Source organism: Antennarius striatus, chromosome 13, assembly GCF_040054535.1.
Source record: "Antennarius striatus isolate MH-2024 chromosome 13, ASM4005453v1, whole genome shotgun sequence".
Taxonomy (NCBI): Eukaryota; Metazoa; Chordata; class Actinopteri; order Lophiiformes; family Antennariidae; genus Antennarius; species Antennarius striatus.
In genome coordinates this window covers 687,689-705,000 of record NC_090788.1, presented here as the reverse complement: position 1 = coordinate 705,000, position 17,312 = coordinate 687,689, and the positions used below count along the sequence as shown (strand labels likewise).

The 17,312-nt window shown below is 49.5% G+C and overlaps 1 protein-coding gene across 4 annotated transcripts in view; it reads left to right on the top strand.

Annotated features, from left to right (window-relative positions):
* doc2b (double C2-like domains, beta) overlaps positions 1-17,312 on the top strand; it is a 38,950-nt gene that overhangs the window by 725 nt on the left and 20,913 nt on the right. For 3 of the 4 annotated variants that reach the window (XR_011037852.1, XR_011037853.1, XM_068331745.1), the window contains exons 2-3: positions 14,757-14,836; positions 17,134-17,157. Coding sequence is in view for 2 of the 4 variants with exons in the window: in XM_068331745.1 (XP_068187846.1) it covers positions 14,757-14,836; positions 17,134-17,157 (104 nt within the window). In the remaining 2 variants the exon portion in view is untranslated. The remainder of the gene's footprint in view (positions 1-14,756; positions 14,837-17,133; positions 17,158-17,312) is intronic. The other variant, XM_068331746.1, reaches the window with a different exon arrangement.

Below are 17,312 nucleotides of genomic sequence, written 5' to 3'. Positions count from 1 at the left end.
TCCTCCTCTTCCTCCTCTTCCTCAGACAACTGTTGCTGCTCTTCCTCCTCCTCATCTTCCTCTCTTTACACATCTTTTGTTGTTGCTTTTCCTCCTCCTCCTCCTCCTCCTCTTCCTCCTCCTCTCCTCGCTCTTCATCAGACAACTGTTGCTGCAGTTCCTTCTCCTCCCTCCTCTAACTGCCCCCCCCCCATCTGTCCTTCCTCCTCCTCCTCCTCTGTGTGATCATCTGTCATTTTTGGGGGGGGGGTGATCTATCGTATTGATCGGTCTGAGGATCAATGATTTATGGCTTCAGATTAGTCACAGCCCCCCCCCCAGGCCCCCTTTTTGTTGTCACCATGTTGGCTTCAGACGCTCCTCTTCCTCCTCCTCGTCCTCCTCTCATCAGCTGTACGTGCGTTACCGGCAGCGACCAATCAGACGCCTCGGTTTGATAAACCAGCGCTGCTCCTCATCCTCACCTTCACCAGGATGAAGGTGAGGATGAGGAGCAGCGACCCCCCCTCTCAGAGGGTCGGGGGTTCACGCGAGTTAACATCGGATCCTCCATCCGTCACGCTCCGGGGGGGGTCTGACGGTCACGTCTGAGGAGGAGGAGTTCTGCCCCCCCCTCAAAGGGTTAATTCATGAATGAACCGAATTCCTTTCTCACTGCAACGAAGTGTGTGTGTGTGTGTGTGTGTGTGTGTGTGTGTGGTGTGTGTGTGTGTGTGTGTGTGTGTGTGTGTGTGTGTGTGTGTGTGTGTGTGTGTGTGTGTGTGTGTGTGTGTGTGTGTGTGTGTGTGTGTGTGTGTCTCTGGGGGGTTTTCTGTCAGAGTGAAGGTTAATGTGTGACAGCAGCTCCTCTAACGGTTAATCCATGTGGGGGGGGTAATCCAGATCTGAGTGGGGGGGGCGAGGGGCAGATGTTTGCCCCGTGACCTCGGCTAAAGCCGGGATTTGACTCCGTGGTGAACGAGAGGCGATCCGATGGTCGGGTGATGTCGGTCGTCTTCTCGTGCGACGTCGGATTCCCCCCACAACAGGGTGTCACACTAGTGTTCAGGCTCCGCCCTCAGCCCCGCCTCCAGAAGCAGGAAGTGAACTGGTACCGTATCGCTAATAAAGACGAGATGTGAGAACCACCTGAGGAGGTGGGGGGGCGGGGCCAACTGGTGGTCACATGATTGTCATCCAGGTGATGCTCTGCTTAGCTATGCATTAGCATTAGCATGTTGCTACGGAGTTGATTATTTCTCTGTTGGGGATAAAGCTGGTGAAAATGCTAATCAGTGGCTAACAACATGCTAACAGTAGCTACCGTTTTTGCCTAGATTAGCTATGCTAACATGATAGCCATGCTAACATGATAGCAATGCTAACGGTAGCTAAGACGTTGGACTCAGTTGTCAGGACCAGTCTGATTGGTCGGATGCATCGGATGATGGGGTTCATTCACTGACACCCGACGTTGCTCGGCATCTCGCCGTCGTTTTGAGGGCGTCGGCTCAGCGTTGGCCCCGCCCATCGAGGCAGGAACCCTCAGCTCGTCTTCGTCGCGCCGCTAATCAGGCAATTAGCCAAACATCAGGCGGCGGCTAACGACTCCACAATCACCTGAGGACTCATCAGGAATGATGGGTAATTAGCACGTCAGCTCTGATTGGTCGTCAGCCGGTCGGTCGCGCCGGTGATGAAGACAGAGATTAGGAAGTCAACAGATAAATAAATTATAAATATTTAATAAATATTTAATACAGAAAGAGTTCTACTTTCTGACACTCAGTGGGGCTTTATTACTCTGTTACTTTATTACTCTGTTACTTTATTACTCATTACTCTGTTTATATATTACTCCAGTACTTCATTACTCAGTTACTTTATTGCTGTCGCTCTGTTACTGTGTTACTGTGTTACTCAGTTACTCAGTTATCACCTGACTTGTGCTCTGAAGCTCTGATTGGTTGAACTCTGACCCCAAAGAGCTCCTCCCAGCAGCCGGGTGGGTGTGTCCAACTTTGGGTGGCATTTAGCAGCAGTGATGTCACAGAGGTGATGATGGCACAGCGACGATGACGTCACAGTGGTGATGATGTCACAGCAGTGATGATGTCACTGAGGTGATGACGTCACTGTGGTGTTGACATCATTGTGGTGATGACATCACCGATGTGATGACATCACTACTGTCTTCTAGTTGAGGTCGGTTTCTTTCCGGGGGGATTTGATTTGAACCTGGTCCAATGCCCAACCTCCCTCTGACTCAATCTGGATTTTAATTGAAAGTGAGAGGTGACCCACCCCCCCATTACCCCCCCCCCCCGAATTGGGGGCGGGACCTCTGACATCAATCACTGGTTGTTTGTCCCGGTGTCGGGGGTCCGACCCGCACGGCGGAGCGAGACCTCGTGTTTTCCTGAGATAAGACTCCTGTGTGCTGAGGGGGGGGGGGTTGGGATGTATCCTCTGGGATGTCATGAAAACCGCGTTCATCAACTTCATGGATTATTTAATCCACAAATTAATCTGAACTGGAGAACGTATAGATGAGACAAACAAACAAAAAAACTAACGATGTGTAGACGACACGTTAATAAAGGAGGAACGAACATGAACATCCACGTCTACTGTAATCTACTCTAAAGTAATCTACTCTAAAGTAATCTACTCTAAAGTAATCTACTCTAAAGTAATCTACTCTAAAGTAATCTACTCTAAAGTAATCTACTCTAATGTAATCCACTGTAATGTAATGGATTCTAAAGTGGATTACAGGTTATGACTGTAAAGTGAACCACTGTCATGTTTTATAACTCTAATAAATTAATCTACGTATAGGTAATCTACTATATATTACTAATGTATTTTAGATTACATTACCTTAGATTAGATTACAGCAGACATGAATTAAACCTTTGGTAACTGAAAGTCGTTCTGCTGGTGAAACGATTTACAGACGGACTTTAACCTCTGGAGGTTTGAACGGATCAAAAGAATCATGAAGCTGAAGCTGAAGGGATTTCCTCTGCGCCCCCCACCCCCCCACTACTCTTCCTCCTCCTCTTCCTCCTCCAGGGAGAGCGCCGATCACCAAACCAGAGCGCCAGAAAAAGAAAGAGCAGTTTAATATTCCCCGAGCATAAACGACTCTCCTGACACCTCAGATGCTAGCAGGCAGCAGAAACACAGCCAGAACACATGCTAACGCCTTAGCATTAGCAGTAGCGGCTAGCAGCCAACGGCTAGCAGCCAACAAATGCCTTCAGGAGACGCCTCAGATTGATTTGAAGACTATTTTTCCGCCTCATTGAAGCTAAAATCTTCTGTACTCTCGAAGCTAAAGAGGTTAGCATCCTTATCTGGAAAACACTAAAGGATGCATGCTAATACGATTAGCTTTGGGGCAACGGATGATGTTAGCATACGAGACATTGCCTGATGTTTTTGAACATGTCTCTTCTTCGGGTTTTTCACGCCTGGAGGACTTCCCCTGACCCCCATCCTCACATCCGTCACTCAGGACCACATGTGAACTTTGATGTCCCTCACAGACTTTGACGTCTGTCCTTCCAGACTTTAATGTCTGTACCCCCAGACTTTAGGTCTGTACCCCCAGACTTTAATGTCTGTACCCCCAGACTTTAATGTCTGTACCCCCAGACTTTAATGCCTGTACCCCCAGACTTTGATGTCTGTACCCCCAGACTTTGATGTCTGTACCCCAGACTTTGATGTCTGAGTCTCCCTGACTGAAACCTATTTCCAGACCTTTCTAAAACCACGTTCTGCTTGAATCCGTTTGGACCCGCCCCCTGAGCCTCGTAGCTCTGGACTCGGTCTACAGACTGATTGGGATCGGGTCCGGGTGTTGTCCGGGGTCGGTTCTGGCGGGTCCAGATGGTCACATTTGGGGTTATCATTCCTGGTGAGGTCTCTTTTAAGTTGCTGCTCCATCACATGCTAACTGCTCTCCCTTCATCCCGCTAAGCGCTTTATGTAACGGTAATTCCAGCTATTACTCTGATCCATTAGGCGCGAGCGGCTGTCGCCGGCGGGCGTGTCACGGTGTGTGTGTTTAAACATGGCGGCAGCTGAACGGCTTCGGCTTTTCTGAGTGTTTCTTCAAGACGTTCTCGATCTCAGCGAGGAGCCGGAATTAAGCCTCGCCATCTGAACCTCGAGGCTCCACCCACGCCTGTATGGAGACCATGTGACGGCGTGTTGCCGTGACATCTGAGGCGGAGTTCTCTCCGTCTTCACCTCGACGCTTCCCCACAAATGGGGAATCAATGAAAGCTCCGCCTTCTCCTATTGGCCGCAGTTTTTGGATCACGACAGTTTTAAACTATTTAGCTAAGTTTAGTTTAGCTTAGCTTAGCTGAGGTTAACGTGACTGAAATGAACTCGTCTTCTCTGGTTCTTCTCCTCGTGGGTCACGGGTCTCTCCCAGCTGGCTACAGGAGATGCGGGGTACACCCCAGACGCGTCGCCAGTTCATCACAGGGTTGTTTAACCTCGATTTATCTTGTGCTTCATCAGATCTTGTTTTAGCTTAGCTTACTTTACGTCAGCGTAGCTCATAGCCGGCGGTCCCCAACACTCGTCTGATTGAATATTTTAACGTTTGTTAAACGCCGTTCGTTTGTTTGTTTGTTCCTCGGGGCGACGGCGGACGAATACTAATCAGCTCATCAGCGACGCGCCGATCGACGGGCGCCTCCTGACGTTTGTCCCCGCCGACCCCCCCCCGGGGCGTGGAACATGTTCTCCTGGAGCTCGGCAGAATCGGTTATCGATCAGAACTCTCCTCCTCACCGCTGTGGACTCCAAGAAGTCACGTCTGGTCTTTCCGGTGGGGGCACGGCCCGGCCACCCGGTTCTGGGGGGGCGACCTCAGGCGGGCGTGTTGTAGACTTCCTTAATGTGTGAGGCGGTGGATCAGGTGCGGTCTGGGTCGGGGGGGTCGATAAGGGGGGGGGGGGGGGGGGCGTTGAAGGTGTGTGCCCATGGGGGCGGAGCTTAGCTCTTTTCAACACACAGACATGAAACATTTCATAATCACAGCTTTGAATTAGCATCGACGCGCTAACGACGCGGCGGCGCATCCTTTGAGCCGCGGCCGTAACGCGATAACGGCTCGAAGCCCCCCAGGAGGGGGAGGAGCTCCACCCGTCCAGAACCTTTCAAATGGAAATCATCCTGCCAGACATCAATCAACGCTAACAGCGCTAACAATGCTAACAACGCCAAACCGTCGACCAATAAGAAAGCTACATCTGCGGTTACAGGTGGTAAAGACTCCCGAGTCAGCAGCGTCCTCCGATCGGCCCCCCGTGACCTTTACTGTTTTGTCTGACTCCAGGGATTTTGGGTAAAAGCCTTGCATGAAGTCCCGCGGCGTCTCAGGTGTCGGGGGGCTCGGGGTCGGCGCCCCCGACAGGCGGGGTGACATTTAGAGGCTGAACGGCGGCGCTTTGTTTGATAAGAGCTGATTGATTATCAGCGAACGGCTGAGCTCATGAATATTAACGAACCTCCAGGTTCGTTTGTTGTGATTAAAGTTTCACTCAGTAAAGGTCAAAACCCGACGAATCCAACGAATCCAACCGTCAATTCAGGATTTAAGGAGTTCAGTTCAGTTAACGCAACGTTTGTTTGTTTGTTTGTTTGTTTGTTTGTTTGTTTACAGATGACACTTTTTTAAAACTTTTATTACATTATTAAAAATATATCTGAACATGTTAGTAGAGTTTATTATTTTTGTTGGTAGGTGGCTTTAGTTGGGTTGTTGGTTGTTTGTTTGTATGACAGCTTTTGGTTTTAGACTCGTTGGATGAGGACGGTGGGTGTCGTCGGATGCTGGTCATGCGACAGACGTGTAACTTTATTTGGATTTATTGATCTTTATTGATCTTCATTGATCAGTGCTTTTACCGATCCTGGAGTCGGTCTTCCTCCAGAGCGGCGTGTTGTTGTTGTTGTGTTATTGTGTTGTTATTGTGTTGTTGTGTTGTGTTGTGTTGGTGTGTTGTTGTTGTGTTATTGTGTTGTTATTGTGTTGTTGTGTTGTGTTGGTGTGTTGTTGTTGTGTTATTGTGTTGTTATTGTGTTGTTTTGTTGTGTTGTGTTGGTGTGTTGTTGTTGTTGTTGTTTACTGCTGTGTTGGTTAATGTCGTCTCAACAGTCGGCCTCTCAGCCGGTTTTCCATCGTCGTTGGATCACAGCTGACGGTCGATGAATCCAACGAGTTCAAGCAGAGACGCATTTTCAACCAATCGTTTCTCAGCCGGGATGACATTTTGGTTTTGTTGAGGAGGAAGAGGAGGAGGAGGAAGAGGGCACGGAGTCAGGTCCTCGGCTGGGTTCCATGTAGCTCACCTTACCGTACCTTAAAGGGAGAGCAGGAGGTGCTGCTCGGCGGGGATTGTGGCTGAAAGTGGAACAACAACACAGTCGGATATGGTGAAGCAAATTTGTTCGTATCTACGAATGTGTGTAAGTTGAGGACTACCTGTATTGCTAACATGCTAGCCTGCTATGAACAACTAATGTTGACATGCTAGCCTGAAAACTGTTAGTTGCGCTAACACTACGGTGTAGAGCTGCCTCACGTCGTCGTTTGTGGCGTTTAAAGATACAGAAAAAGGGGAGGAGCCAAGAGAATTACAATCAGAAATGCACTTCCTGTTTTGTTTTGGTAAATGAAATCATTAGAGCATCGACTCAAACTCACCTGTTGTATCTGGTGTTTGCTGTCTGGCGTCTCTGACGCGTCTCCAGCCTCTTGACCCTCTCAGCGAGCTGTGGCTAGCGCGCTAGTAGCACATTAGCTGCGCTAGTAGCAGATTAGCACGTTCAGTTAGCTCTGGAGATTTTTCACACTCTCCTCATGATCGACCCGACAGCTTGTGTGAGAAACTTTCAGCATGAATGCAACAGAATACACACGCTGTGTGTGATGATGAAGATTATGAAGATGATGATGATGGAGGCGGGCCCAAACAGTCAGCAGGTGTTGTTGCGCCCCTCCTGCTGGCTGACATAATGTCGTCCGTCTGCCTCACCGCCTTTATTTATCACCAACAATCTCCTTGTTGTTCACATGTTGATTTAATGTTGTTTACATGTTGTTCACATGTTGTTCACATGTTGTTCACATGTTGTTCACTTTCACAAACGAACGCCTCAGTGTCCTCTGGTAACCAGAACCTGACGGATGAACTCTGTCTGGTTGTTATAGCAACAGGTCTCTGCTGTGTTCATCCAGATGAGCGTTTTATCCTCTCACATCCGCGAACAGAAGCTCCTCCCCTTCACCCCCCCCCCCTAGAAGCTTGAATTGAATCAAACTCACCAAACTGGCAGCAGCTAGCAGGAAGCCGTTATTAGCGGTTAGCCCTCAAGGTCATTAGCATTTAGATGTGAAATCCAATTAAAAGACGGATTTAACCTCATGGCAGGATTCAAGTCAGGTGTCACCACCGACCAATCAGAGGCCCCGAACACGTTTCATTTCCAGGTGTATTTTAAGTACTAGGTGTAGTTTAGGACCAGGTGTAGTTTAGTACCAGATGTAGTTTAGTATCAGGTGTAGTTTAGTACAGGTGTAGTTTAGGACCAGGTGTAGTTTAGGACCAGGTGTGGTTTAGTATCAGGTGTAGTTTAGGACCAGGTGTAGTTTAGGACCAGGTGTGGTTAAGTATCAGGTGTAGTTTAGGTCCAGGTGTAGTTTCGGACCAGGTGTATTTTAGTACAGGTGTAGTTTAGTACAGGTGTAGTTTAGTATCAGGTGTGGTTTAGAATCGGGTGTAGTTTAGGACCAGGTGTATTTTAGGACCAGGTGTAGTTTAGTACAGGTGTAGTTTAGTACAGGTGTGGTTTAGGACCAGGTGTGGTTTAGTATCAGGTGTAGTTTAGGACCAGGTGTACTTTAGTACAGGTGTAGTTTAGAACCAGGTGTAGTTTAGTACAGGTGTAGTTTAGTATCAGGTGTGGTTTAGTATCAGGTGTGGTTTAGAATCAGGTGTAGTTTAGGACCAGGTGTGGTTTAGGACCAGGTGTACTTTAGTACAGGTGTAGTTTAGTACAGGTGTAGTTTAGTACAGGTGTAGTTTAGTATCAGGTGTGGTTTAGAATCAGGTGTAGTTTAGGACCAGGTGTAGTTAACAATTTACTATTCTACTGTTTGCTGGTGTTGTTGTTGTTGTTGTTGTTATTGTTGGTTTGGGCTGTTGTTGTTTTTGCTCCTGTAATTGTTGTTTCTGTGCTGCTGTTGTTTTGTGTCGTTTTCCTGTTGTTGTCGTGGTAACAGCAGTAAACAGCTGCGGTCTCCTGTGGGGAACACTCTCGGTCTGAGCGCCGCTGCCGACGGGCAGCAAACTGCGAAGCGGCCGCGTTCCCTTCAGATTGCATCAAATCCAATCACGGTGTGAGAATAAAGAGGGTCAAGGGCCAATCAGACGCTCGCAGGCGTTTCCATGCATGAGTTTCTCCTGAATGTCGCGTGGCGGCGGCGGCGACTCGACCGGCGGCTCGACAAATGAAAATGGACGGTTGTTCATCTCTTGGCGGCCTTGAGGAGGAGTCGCCGCGGTTTCATCTCTTTGTCCGCCTGGACGGCGTTTTTCATCATCAGAATAACATCACAGACCTCAGGCCGACTAATCGATGCCAGAAACGTGATTTTCTCCTCTCTAATCGTTTCTCCGATCAATCAGATAATCCTGACGAACTGCCGTTGGCTCCGCCTCTATCCCGCTTTAACGCCATCTGTCGATTCGAGTCGCGGCGGCGATGCTCGCCTGCGGGACGCCGGTGATCATCAAATGTCAGATGGAGATCAGCCAATCAGATCATCAGCTGAAGGGTTCTAATTGGCTGTGAGGAACCACACCTGATTGGTTCTCAACTTGACTGCTGTGTCATGTTGTTTCTGACCCTGACCCCGCCCAGACCAGGACGTGTTTTGTGTCTGCTGATTGGTTGGTTGAGTCATGTGATGTGTATACGCTTGACTCCGTTTGTAACACTTCCTTTGAACGCTGCCCACGGATCAAATCCGTCAGGTTGTTGTCGGGTGTTGCACGGAAATGACGTTGCCATGGCGACCATCCATCAGGTCTGATGCTCTGGTCACGCGGAGGCGGATCTCTGTGACTCTGGACGGCGTTCTGACATTTAATTCTTGATGTTTCTTCGCCACAAAACAAAGAGGAGGTTTATGTTTCAGGTCAGATCTCATTACGGCGAATCCTGCAAAGGCTTCTGGGTCGGGGCTTCGTCTCAGAGCTCATAAAGGACCATAAATCAAAGCCCAACGCGTTTACTGATGGCAGTAAAGCTGCTGTGGAGCGTCTAGTGAGCACATCCTGACTCCGCCTTCCCCGACGGCGTCCTGCTCGCCATCCATCCTGACTCCGCCTCCCTTGACGGCGGCGACGATTCCATTATCATCACTGCTGTGACAAACGAGGCCCAGCGGGCGAAGGAAACGGGAGGAAGAGGCGAAGGAAACGGGAGGAAGAGGCGAAGGAAACGTCGTTCCTGGATGTGAGGCGTGAGGAAGAGGATGAGCGGCGGTGATGAAGGTGCTGGCATGTTGAGAACAGGTTACCAGCTGTGGTTTAGTACCAATAAGTAACACCTGCCCCCACCCAAATGTGGATGACGCCCTGGAGGCAGGGCCTACTCCAGGAAGAACCCTCCATCTGTTAGCATGAACACCTGAACGCCGTCAATCATTCAACCGACCGCATACCGCCGCGCATCAGTAAGACGATTGTTCCTAACCAAATAGTAAGCCCCGCCCACAGACACGCCCCCGGATATTAGATCAGGATCGATGTGGAAAATGGTTGGGGGGGACGGGGGGGACGGAATCATCTGCTCATTCGCTCCCGTTCAGCCAGTTCCTAGCAACCAATGAGATTACTGGATCGCAGAGACGAGCAGATACCCTAATCACATCACACACACACACACACACACACACACACACACACACACACACACACACACACACACACACACACGGTTTAAAGGAAGGTCCTGGTTCATGAATGTCACTGTTTTATTGTTAAAGTCAAAAATGTTACCTAAAATATAAAAACAGTCCAGGTTCACACAGTGAAACAGTCCAGGTTCACACAGTGAAACAGTCCAGGTTCACACGGTGAAACAGTCCAGGTTCACACAGTGAAACAGTCCAGGTTGATGAACAAATTTTGTCGATAGAAACTGAACCTCCTCAGGTTGATAAAACAACAATCAGACATCAGTCAAACCTGTGTGTGTGTGTGTGTGTGTGTGTGTGTGTGTGTGTGTGTGTGTGTGTGTGTGTGTGTGTGTGTGTGTGTTGTTCAGGGGCTAAACTGGGTCAGAGGATTAGCGACTGGTTTCCCTCGGCGGTTCCGATTCCTTCGTTAGGCGGCGTGACGGATCGATCAGACGGGTCCTTGAAGGCGTGTTTGTGTTGAACGGACCAAAGAACCTGAACCTGAACTCATCAGCGGGTCAAACTGACCCCCTAAACCTTAACGGGTCAGGGATGGTCCTGTCGCCGTAGTGATGATGCCGTTAGCGTGTTGGAAGAACCTGATGATGAATAGGTGTGATCAGTCCTGAAGGAAGACACACATTTAGACCCATGGAGAAGGAGATATGATGTTAGCATAGCAGCTAACTCCACCTGCAGGACATTAGGGGGGCATTAGCGCGCTAGCAGGATAGCAGAGAAAGCTGGAAGAGAAACTTTCTTGTTCTTGGAAGTTGGCAGAGAAAAAACGAAGCGGAATGGAATATTAAACGTTCTGCCGGCGGCGAGAATCGACCTTGGCGTTTGTGTCTCAGCAGGAAGTCCATCATTAGCATTTTGGCTGCTAGCACTTTGTAGCATCGACCTGTCAGCGAACTTCCTCTGTTTTCTTCAACTTTCCGTCTTCCTCTGACTCTCCATCTGTAACTGGATCGGTCGTCATAGCGATAAATTCCACGATTAGAAGCCTGATTTTAACTGACAAGCTCCGCCCACCAGCCCTCCCCTCTGAAGAATGGAACGTCATCGGCGTCTAAAGACAGACGTCTATGAAGTTTTCCGATGAATCGGATGAGTCGACACCTTTAGGGTGTCTGTGATTGGACGGTTGGATTAGACACACCCAGATAAATGGGCGGAGCCACAGCTTCACTTTAAGATTGAGATTCCACCGACATGGTGAAGACGAGGCAACGCCGTTCTGCAGAAACCATCAGGAAACGGTTTGAAGCCCCCGCTGGACCGTCTTCAGGCTGATCCTGGACCAGCGTCATTAGCATCTTCATCTGGCCCCGCCCCCTCCAAACCCAACCAGGATTCATTAAACGCCGCCTCGCCCTTTGGCCCCTCCTTTCACGCTAACTGCTTTCTTGTTTCCTCATCAAACATTTTGACGTTCAGCAACAGCCGGCGGCCGAACCGCCAACTTCGAGTCATCCATCATGGCCGCCGGCGCTAAATGCATCACCTCGCCGCCGCCGCCAGCTGGCGTTTAATCGACGTTTATCTGCACCTTAAAGCCGACACGAGCTGCAGAACGCCGACGTGCGTTTCCTGCCTCCAAACGGCGGCGGAACATGTGCTGCCAGTCGTTTCTTATCACAGAGCTTTCCCTCAGTTGTCAGCCCCCCCAACCATCAGACCCCCCCTCCAATCCGCCGGACTGCACCAGTCGCTGCACAGCGGGGGGGAGAAGAGCTGCCAGACCCAACTGTTGCTCGCCGCCTCCTGTCAGAAATACAAACGCAGTCGGATGGCGACGGCGGCCAATGGACTTAAGCGCATCAACGGCGAGCGATAGCGACCTGACTTCCTGTTTGTTCCCGGGAGACGGAACAAACTGATGGTTGGATGATGTCAAAGGAGGAGGAAGAAAAACAACACGTCATGTTTTCCGTCTCTGCTAACGGGAGGAAGAGGAGGAGGAGGAGGAGGAGGAAGGGGATTGGTCGAAACGGGTCCCCGACAGAAACAACTTCAGCTTTCGTCCAATCCGTCTCAAATGTTAAGCTGACCTCATAAAAGCAGAGGATTGTGGGTGTTGTGACATCAGCTGGGTCAACGTGTCCCGGGTCACGGCGCGCCGGTCACATGATCACATCCTGCACCTCACTAACTAAATGGAGAAGAGACTTGTGCATGACAGTAGGCTAATTAGCTTAGCATTAGCACGCGACTTTCCACTCTGCTGTGTCCTGTTTCCACCAGTGAAACTCACTCCCAGTGAACGTCTGCAGGGGTTTCCAGTGGCTCTCTGTGGATTAGCGCTGCTGTGGGTTTGTACTGTTGGTCGGCCGCGTTCTCCTTTCACCTCGTGCTGCTGGGTCGGTGCTCCAGGTCTTTAGGGTCTGCTGGGTTTTAGAGCGTTTAGCATCAGCTAAAGGTGAATATTTAAATCCAGACTCGCCGTGAAGCCGTTAAATTAGCTTCTAGAGTTCTTGTAGTGTTTTAATTAGAAACCTGGTCGTTCTCCAGCGGCTTTATGGAGCAAACGTAATGAAAGAAATTTAAATGAGACCCACGTTAAAGAGCCTGTTTTTAGACGCCGGCATCTGATGCGTGTTAGCTCTGCTGTTAGCCGCCAGTTTGACACGACTACATTTATTATGAGACGTAATGGCTGAACCAATCAGATAAGACGACTGACCTGTGTTAACGCTGTGGTACAAAAACGGAATCTGATTGGCCGTGGTCACAAAAGGTTTTACTACGAGGCGCCGGGGGTTTTATTGTCGTGTTTGTTCCAGTGAATGTGTAAACATTGAAGAAGACGTCAGAACATTTTCAGGACCTAGTTCTTAGTTTTTAACAAGACTCTGAGGCAATTTAATAAAGAATAAATGAAGACAAAGAAAGAAAGAGAACGACCACAGGAGAGGAACTCGTTCTTTACCGCGTGTTGGTGGATGGATACGACATCAGTGAGACCGGATCTCATTCTTTACCACGTGTTGGTGGATGGATACGACATCAGTGAGACCGGATCTCATTCTTTACCGCGTGTTGGTGGATGGATACGACATCAATGAGACCGGATCTCGTTCCTCACCACGTGTTATTGGGGTTTTTTTGGGGTTTTTGGGGTAAACTTCAGGTTCTCTGTGATGGTTGTTGGTTTCAAGCTGTTTCTGAATATGATTGATGTAATAATAATAATAATAACAACATAATAATAATAATTTGTCTATTTCCTGCTCACAATGACAGGAAATCAAAGGTGTTTAACCTCGTTTTGCACAATGCATCATTTTCCGCCCCAGCCTCCCTCTGATGGCGTCCTGATGGCGAGGGTTGCATGTGGTTTTGACGTGTAGATCCGGACCGCCTCCTGTCAGTCGATGGGCGTCGCCCATGTGGACACGCCCGTGACGGCGTGTTAAACTGATTTATTTCTACGCTTGACGTCTAATCAATCCCGTCTTCAGCGAATGTTCCCGTCTGGACGGCGCCGTCGCTCCATAGGTTAAGAAGAAATCGATGGCTGTCGCTTTAAATCGTCGCCGGGGGCGACGGCTGATAACAGGAGGAGGTTTCTCCCACCGCAGAAATCACTCCGAACCGCGGCGCCGACACCTTCGGATCAATAAATAATAACGAGAAACATTCTGTTACTATTGGATCAGAGAAACACTTCCTGGTCACAGCTGGACCCGCCCACCAGTGGGTGTGGCTTCACCAGAATCCAGGCTGGTGGAAACAGTTGTGGAAACACGTGACATGATTTTCTGCCAATTGTAAGCGTTCTCGCCACAACGGGTGATGGTTGCCGTGGTAACCACACTCTGTGACATACAAAAACAACAAGATGACAGATGTTGGTCAGATGTGTGGTTCTATGTGACCACCAGGGGGCGACGATGATGTCACTGACGGTTCCTGTTCTCATTCCGTAAACGCCGGTCGGCCTCCGCGTTTGGACCCTGAGGCGAGTTACAGTGTGGGGGCGGTGCTAAAAGCGACTTAAGAACACAAAAGTATAAACGTGAGAATGTTAAAACGTTTAAACGTGTGGCGCCGCGGCGCCGCTGTGAGCCCGCCCACGGCCCGTTTTTAACGTTTAAACCTTCCGTCCTGAAACGCGTCGGCGTGTTGAGAGAACAAACGGCGCTCGGAGGTGAGCCGTAGCTCCGCCTCCGCGCCACCTGAGTGGAGGTGGAGATGAAGCTCCGCCCACTTTCACGAGTGAATGTCAGGAACTGAAACGGGACAGTCCGTCGCCATGGAGACCGGATCGTGTTCAGACCCCAGAGGAGGTTTTATAGCTGCAGGACGTTTTCAGCTTCCCAGTTAGTTTCTGATATGTGGTATAAATATTTCCACCGACTCGCTAACGCGTCGTTTGGACTCGTTTCTAATCGACGCGGCGTAGATGCTGACGGACGGCTGGTAGAACGACTCCACGCTGTCCATTAAGCCCCCCCCCAGCTCTCGAGCTGCCCACTCCGTCCATTAGCATCACGCTACAGCGTGTGTGTGAGTCACCACCAAGCTGCTGCTCCAAGGCGGCCATGTTGGATTCAGACGGCGGCGAAACGACCATCCATCCATCGATCATCCATCCATCCATCCATCCATCCATCCTGATGAACAGAAACACATCATCTGCATACGACACAAACTCTTTTAAATGAGTCGGTGTTTTACTTCCTGGTTAGCTGATTGTTCGGCGCTAACCTTGAGACTTCCTGTCGGCGGCGTTGAGACGTCGTCTCCTGATCCTCTCCTTATCTTGTCTCCGCAGCCACTCTGGGGACGCTGGACTTCAGTTTGCTGTACGACCAGGAGAACAACGCGCTGCACTGCACCATCAACAAAGCCAAGGTGAGTTGCCATGGCAACGTTAATTAACAGCATCTAAACGCTTGTTGCATGAAAGCGTCCGACAGAATCCGTCCGGTCGATCTGACCGTCAAATTAAATTCTTCTACAAAATGAAACTGAATACCGACGGGAGACGATCGACTTCCTGTTTCATGGTGACATCACTGTGGGAGGGGCTTACGATGGAATAAACCATAACATTAATTATAATGTCCTCAGGTTTCAGTGGGATGTAAACAGTTGTTTAAGTCACGGTGCCAGAAACCTTTTATTATATTATGGGAGCAAATTAGTAAAAACCAAAAGACGATCTATGGACTCTGGTGATGAAGAGCTGGTGGTCTTCGTCAGCAGCTAATCGCTCTGCTATCTGTTTGTCTGGGTTTGGTGTGGGGGGGCCTGGGGGGGTGTTGGCAGGAGAGCGGGACAGCAGAGTGGGCACCAGGCCGCCGTGATTTATGGAGGTTATTACCCATCCTGCTTTGCTTCAGTACCGGAGAAGGAGACATGGCGCGTCTCCAGTCGCTTCATCTCTGAAGGATTTTCTTCTGCAGCAGCTTTGATGAATCTGAAGGTTTATTAACTGAAGACTTTAGTGTCTGCTGCTGATTGGAGGGAGAGCAGCGATCAGTCACATGGTACCATAAACAGGAAGTCCTCGACTTATGAACACTCATAGATACAAACAGATGTGCTTCACCTTATCCGACCATCTTCCTGCAGTACCCCTTCCTGCCACAACTCCCGTGGGGGCAGCACTGCTGCGTTCACGGAGCTTGTTGTTGTGTCTGTTAGCATCACAGAGCATCCGAGATGCTAACTGTTTATCATGATGCTAAAGCAAAGCTAGTGAAGTTAGTGGTAGTGGTGACCGTCTCTGATGACAACCCTGACTCTGGCCACAATAACTCCTCCCCCTTCACTCTAAAGCTAAGCTACATGCTACATGCTATGTTTTATGTGTTGTTTTAATGTCCTGGAATTGTTTCTGGTCAGTCTGAGAGAATAGAACTTCAGTATTTAGAGTAGTAATGACATTACTGTAGTATTTACAGTAGTAATGAGATTACTTTAGTATTCAGAGTAGTAATGATATTTAAATGATCAATGATAAATAACGACTTACAAACAATTCAACTTATGAACAGCCCCTAGGAGCCAGTTGTGTTTGTATGTTGAGGACTTCCTGTTTGGGTGTTAGCATTTCTTCTGAAAAATAAACTGTGCTGCCAGGATGTGAGGGCGTTTAAAGCGATTCTCAGGATGGAACTTTGCATTGTGGGAAGTGAAGCTGCGGCGCCGTAAAGCTGCTGGAGCGACGCCTCACTTTTTATTAGCGGCGCGCTAAAGCGGGGGGGTGAATCATTCGGCGACGGAGCCGTCAGACGCTCGGGGCTCCTTTCATCCTTTTAGCCGTTAACTCCTCCGGCTCCACGGAAACCGACGAATATTTAATCTTTTCTTTCATTTTCAAATGTCAAAATAGAGAAAAATTAAATTCAAGTAGCGGGGGAGGGGGGCGCTCCGTCTTGAGCGCCGTGTGGCTCCTCGCCGCGGTAAGGGCTTTATTAGACACGACTCTTTACACCTGACAACTTGTTCTCTTAATGACCGACTCCCATCAGGCATCCCACGTTCATATAGAACAATGCTTCATGTGGTGGTTTCCGTGGCAACAGCATCAGCATCAGGCGAACGTTAAGCGTCGGAGCCGCCGGGATCGACCGGCCGTTCTGCCGTCTGATTCGCCGGCGTGCTGGAACGCTTTTGATGGCGGTCCGCCGGCGGTTGTGTTTCCTGTCGGCGTGACGACGCCACTTCCAGCAGCTTATCGCGTGACGCCCCCCCCCACCTGACCTCCCCCATCTGATACACTTTAATGTGGCGTCCCCGTCACTCACTGATGCCCTGCCATGAAGCTGCCAGTCACCCCCTCTGACCCTCATTGACGAGGAGCTGATTGATTATTGATCAGGCGTGAATGGGAGGCGGCTCTCCTCCAGCAGCGACCTGATTGGTGGGATGATCAACCTATAAAACGTGACTACCGTCTGCATCCGACGACCAGTTCAGACGTTAGAAACAGGAAGTGGATTCTAGGACCAAAGAAGATCACGATCAGATTTGACCTTTGACACCAACATGATTAAAGTTGATCCAGTATAAACAGTAGAAATCAATGATTGTGATTATTGATCCTGATGTGGCTTGGACCTGTCGACCCTCCTCTTCCTCACTTTTTTTTCTGTTTTTTATTTTAATGCTTTCTTTCTTCTTCTCTCGTTCTCTGGAAACAGCTCCCTGTCCCCCGATACAAGAAGGTAAGCCTAGTTGGACCCCGCCCCCAGCCCCGCCCCCCTCCCTCCCAGTAGGAAGTCCTTTATCACAGCCACGCCCCCAAAGACCGCGCCCACCGACAGGTTTAGAGTAGAAGTCTTCTCCTCTTGTCTTCCCTCCTCTATCCATCACCTGAGGC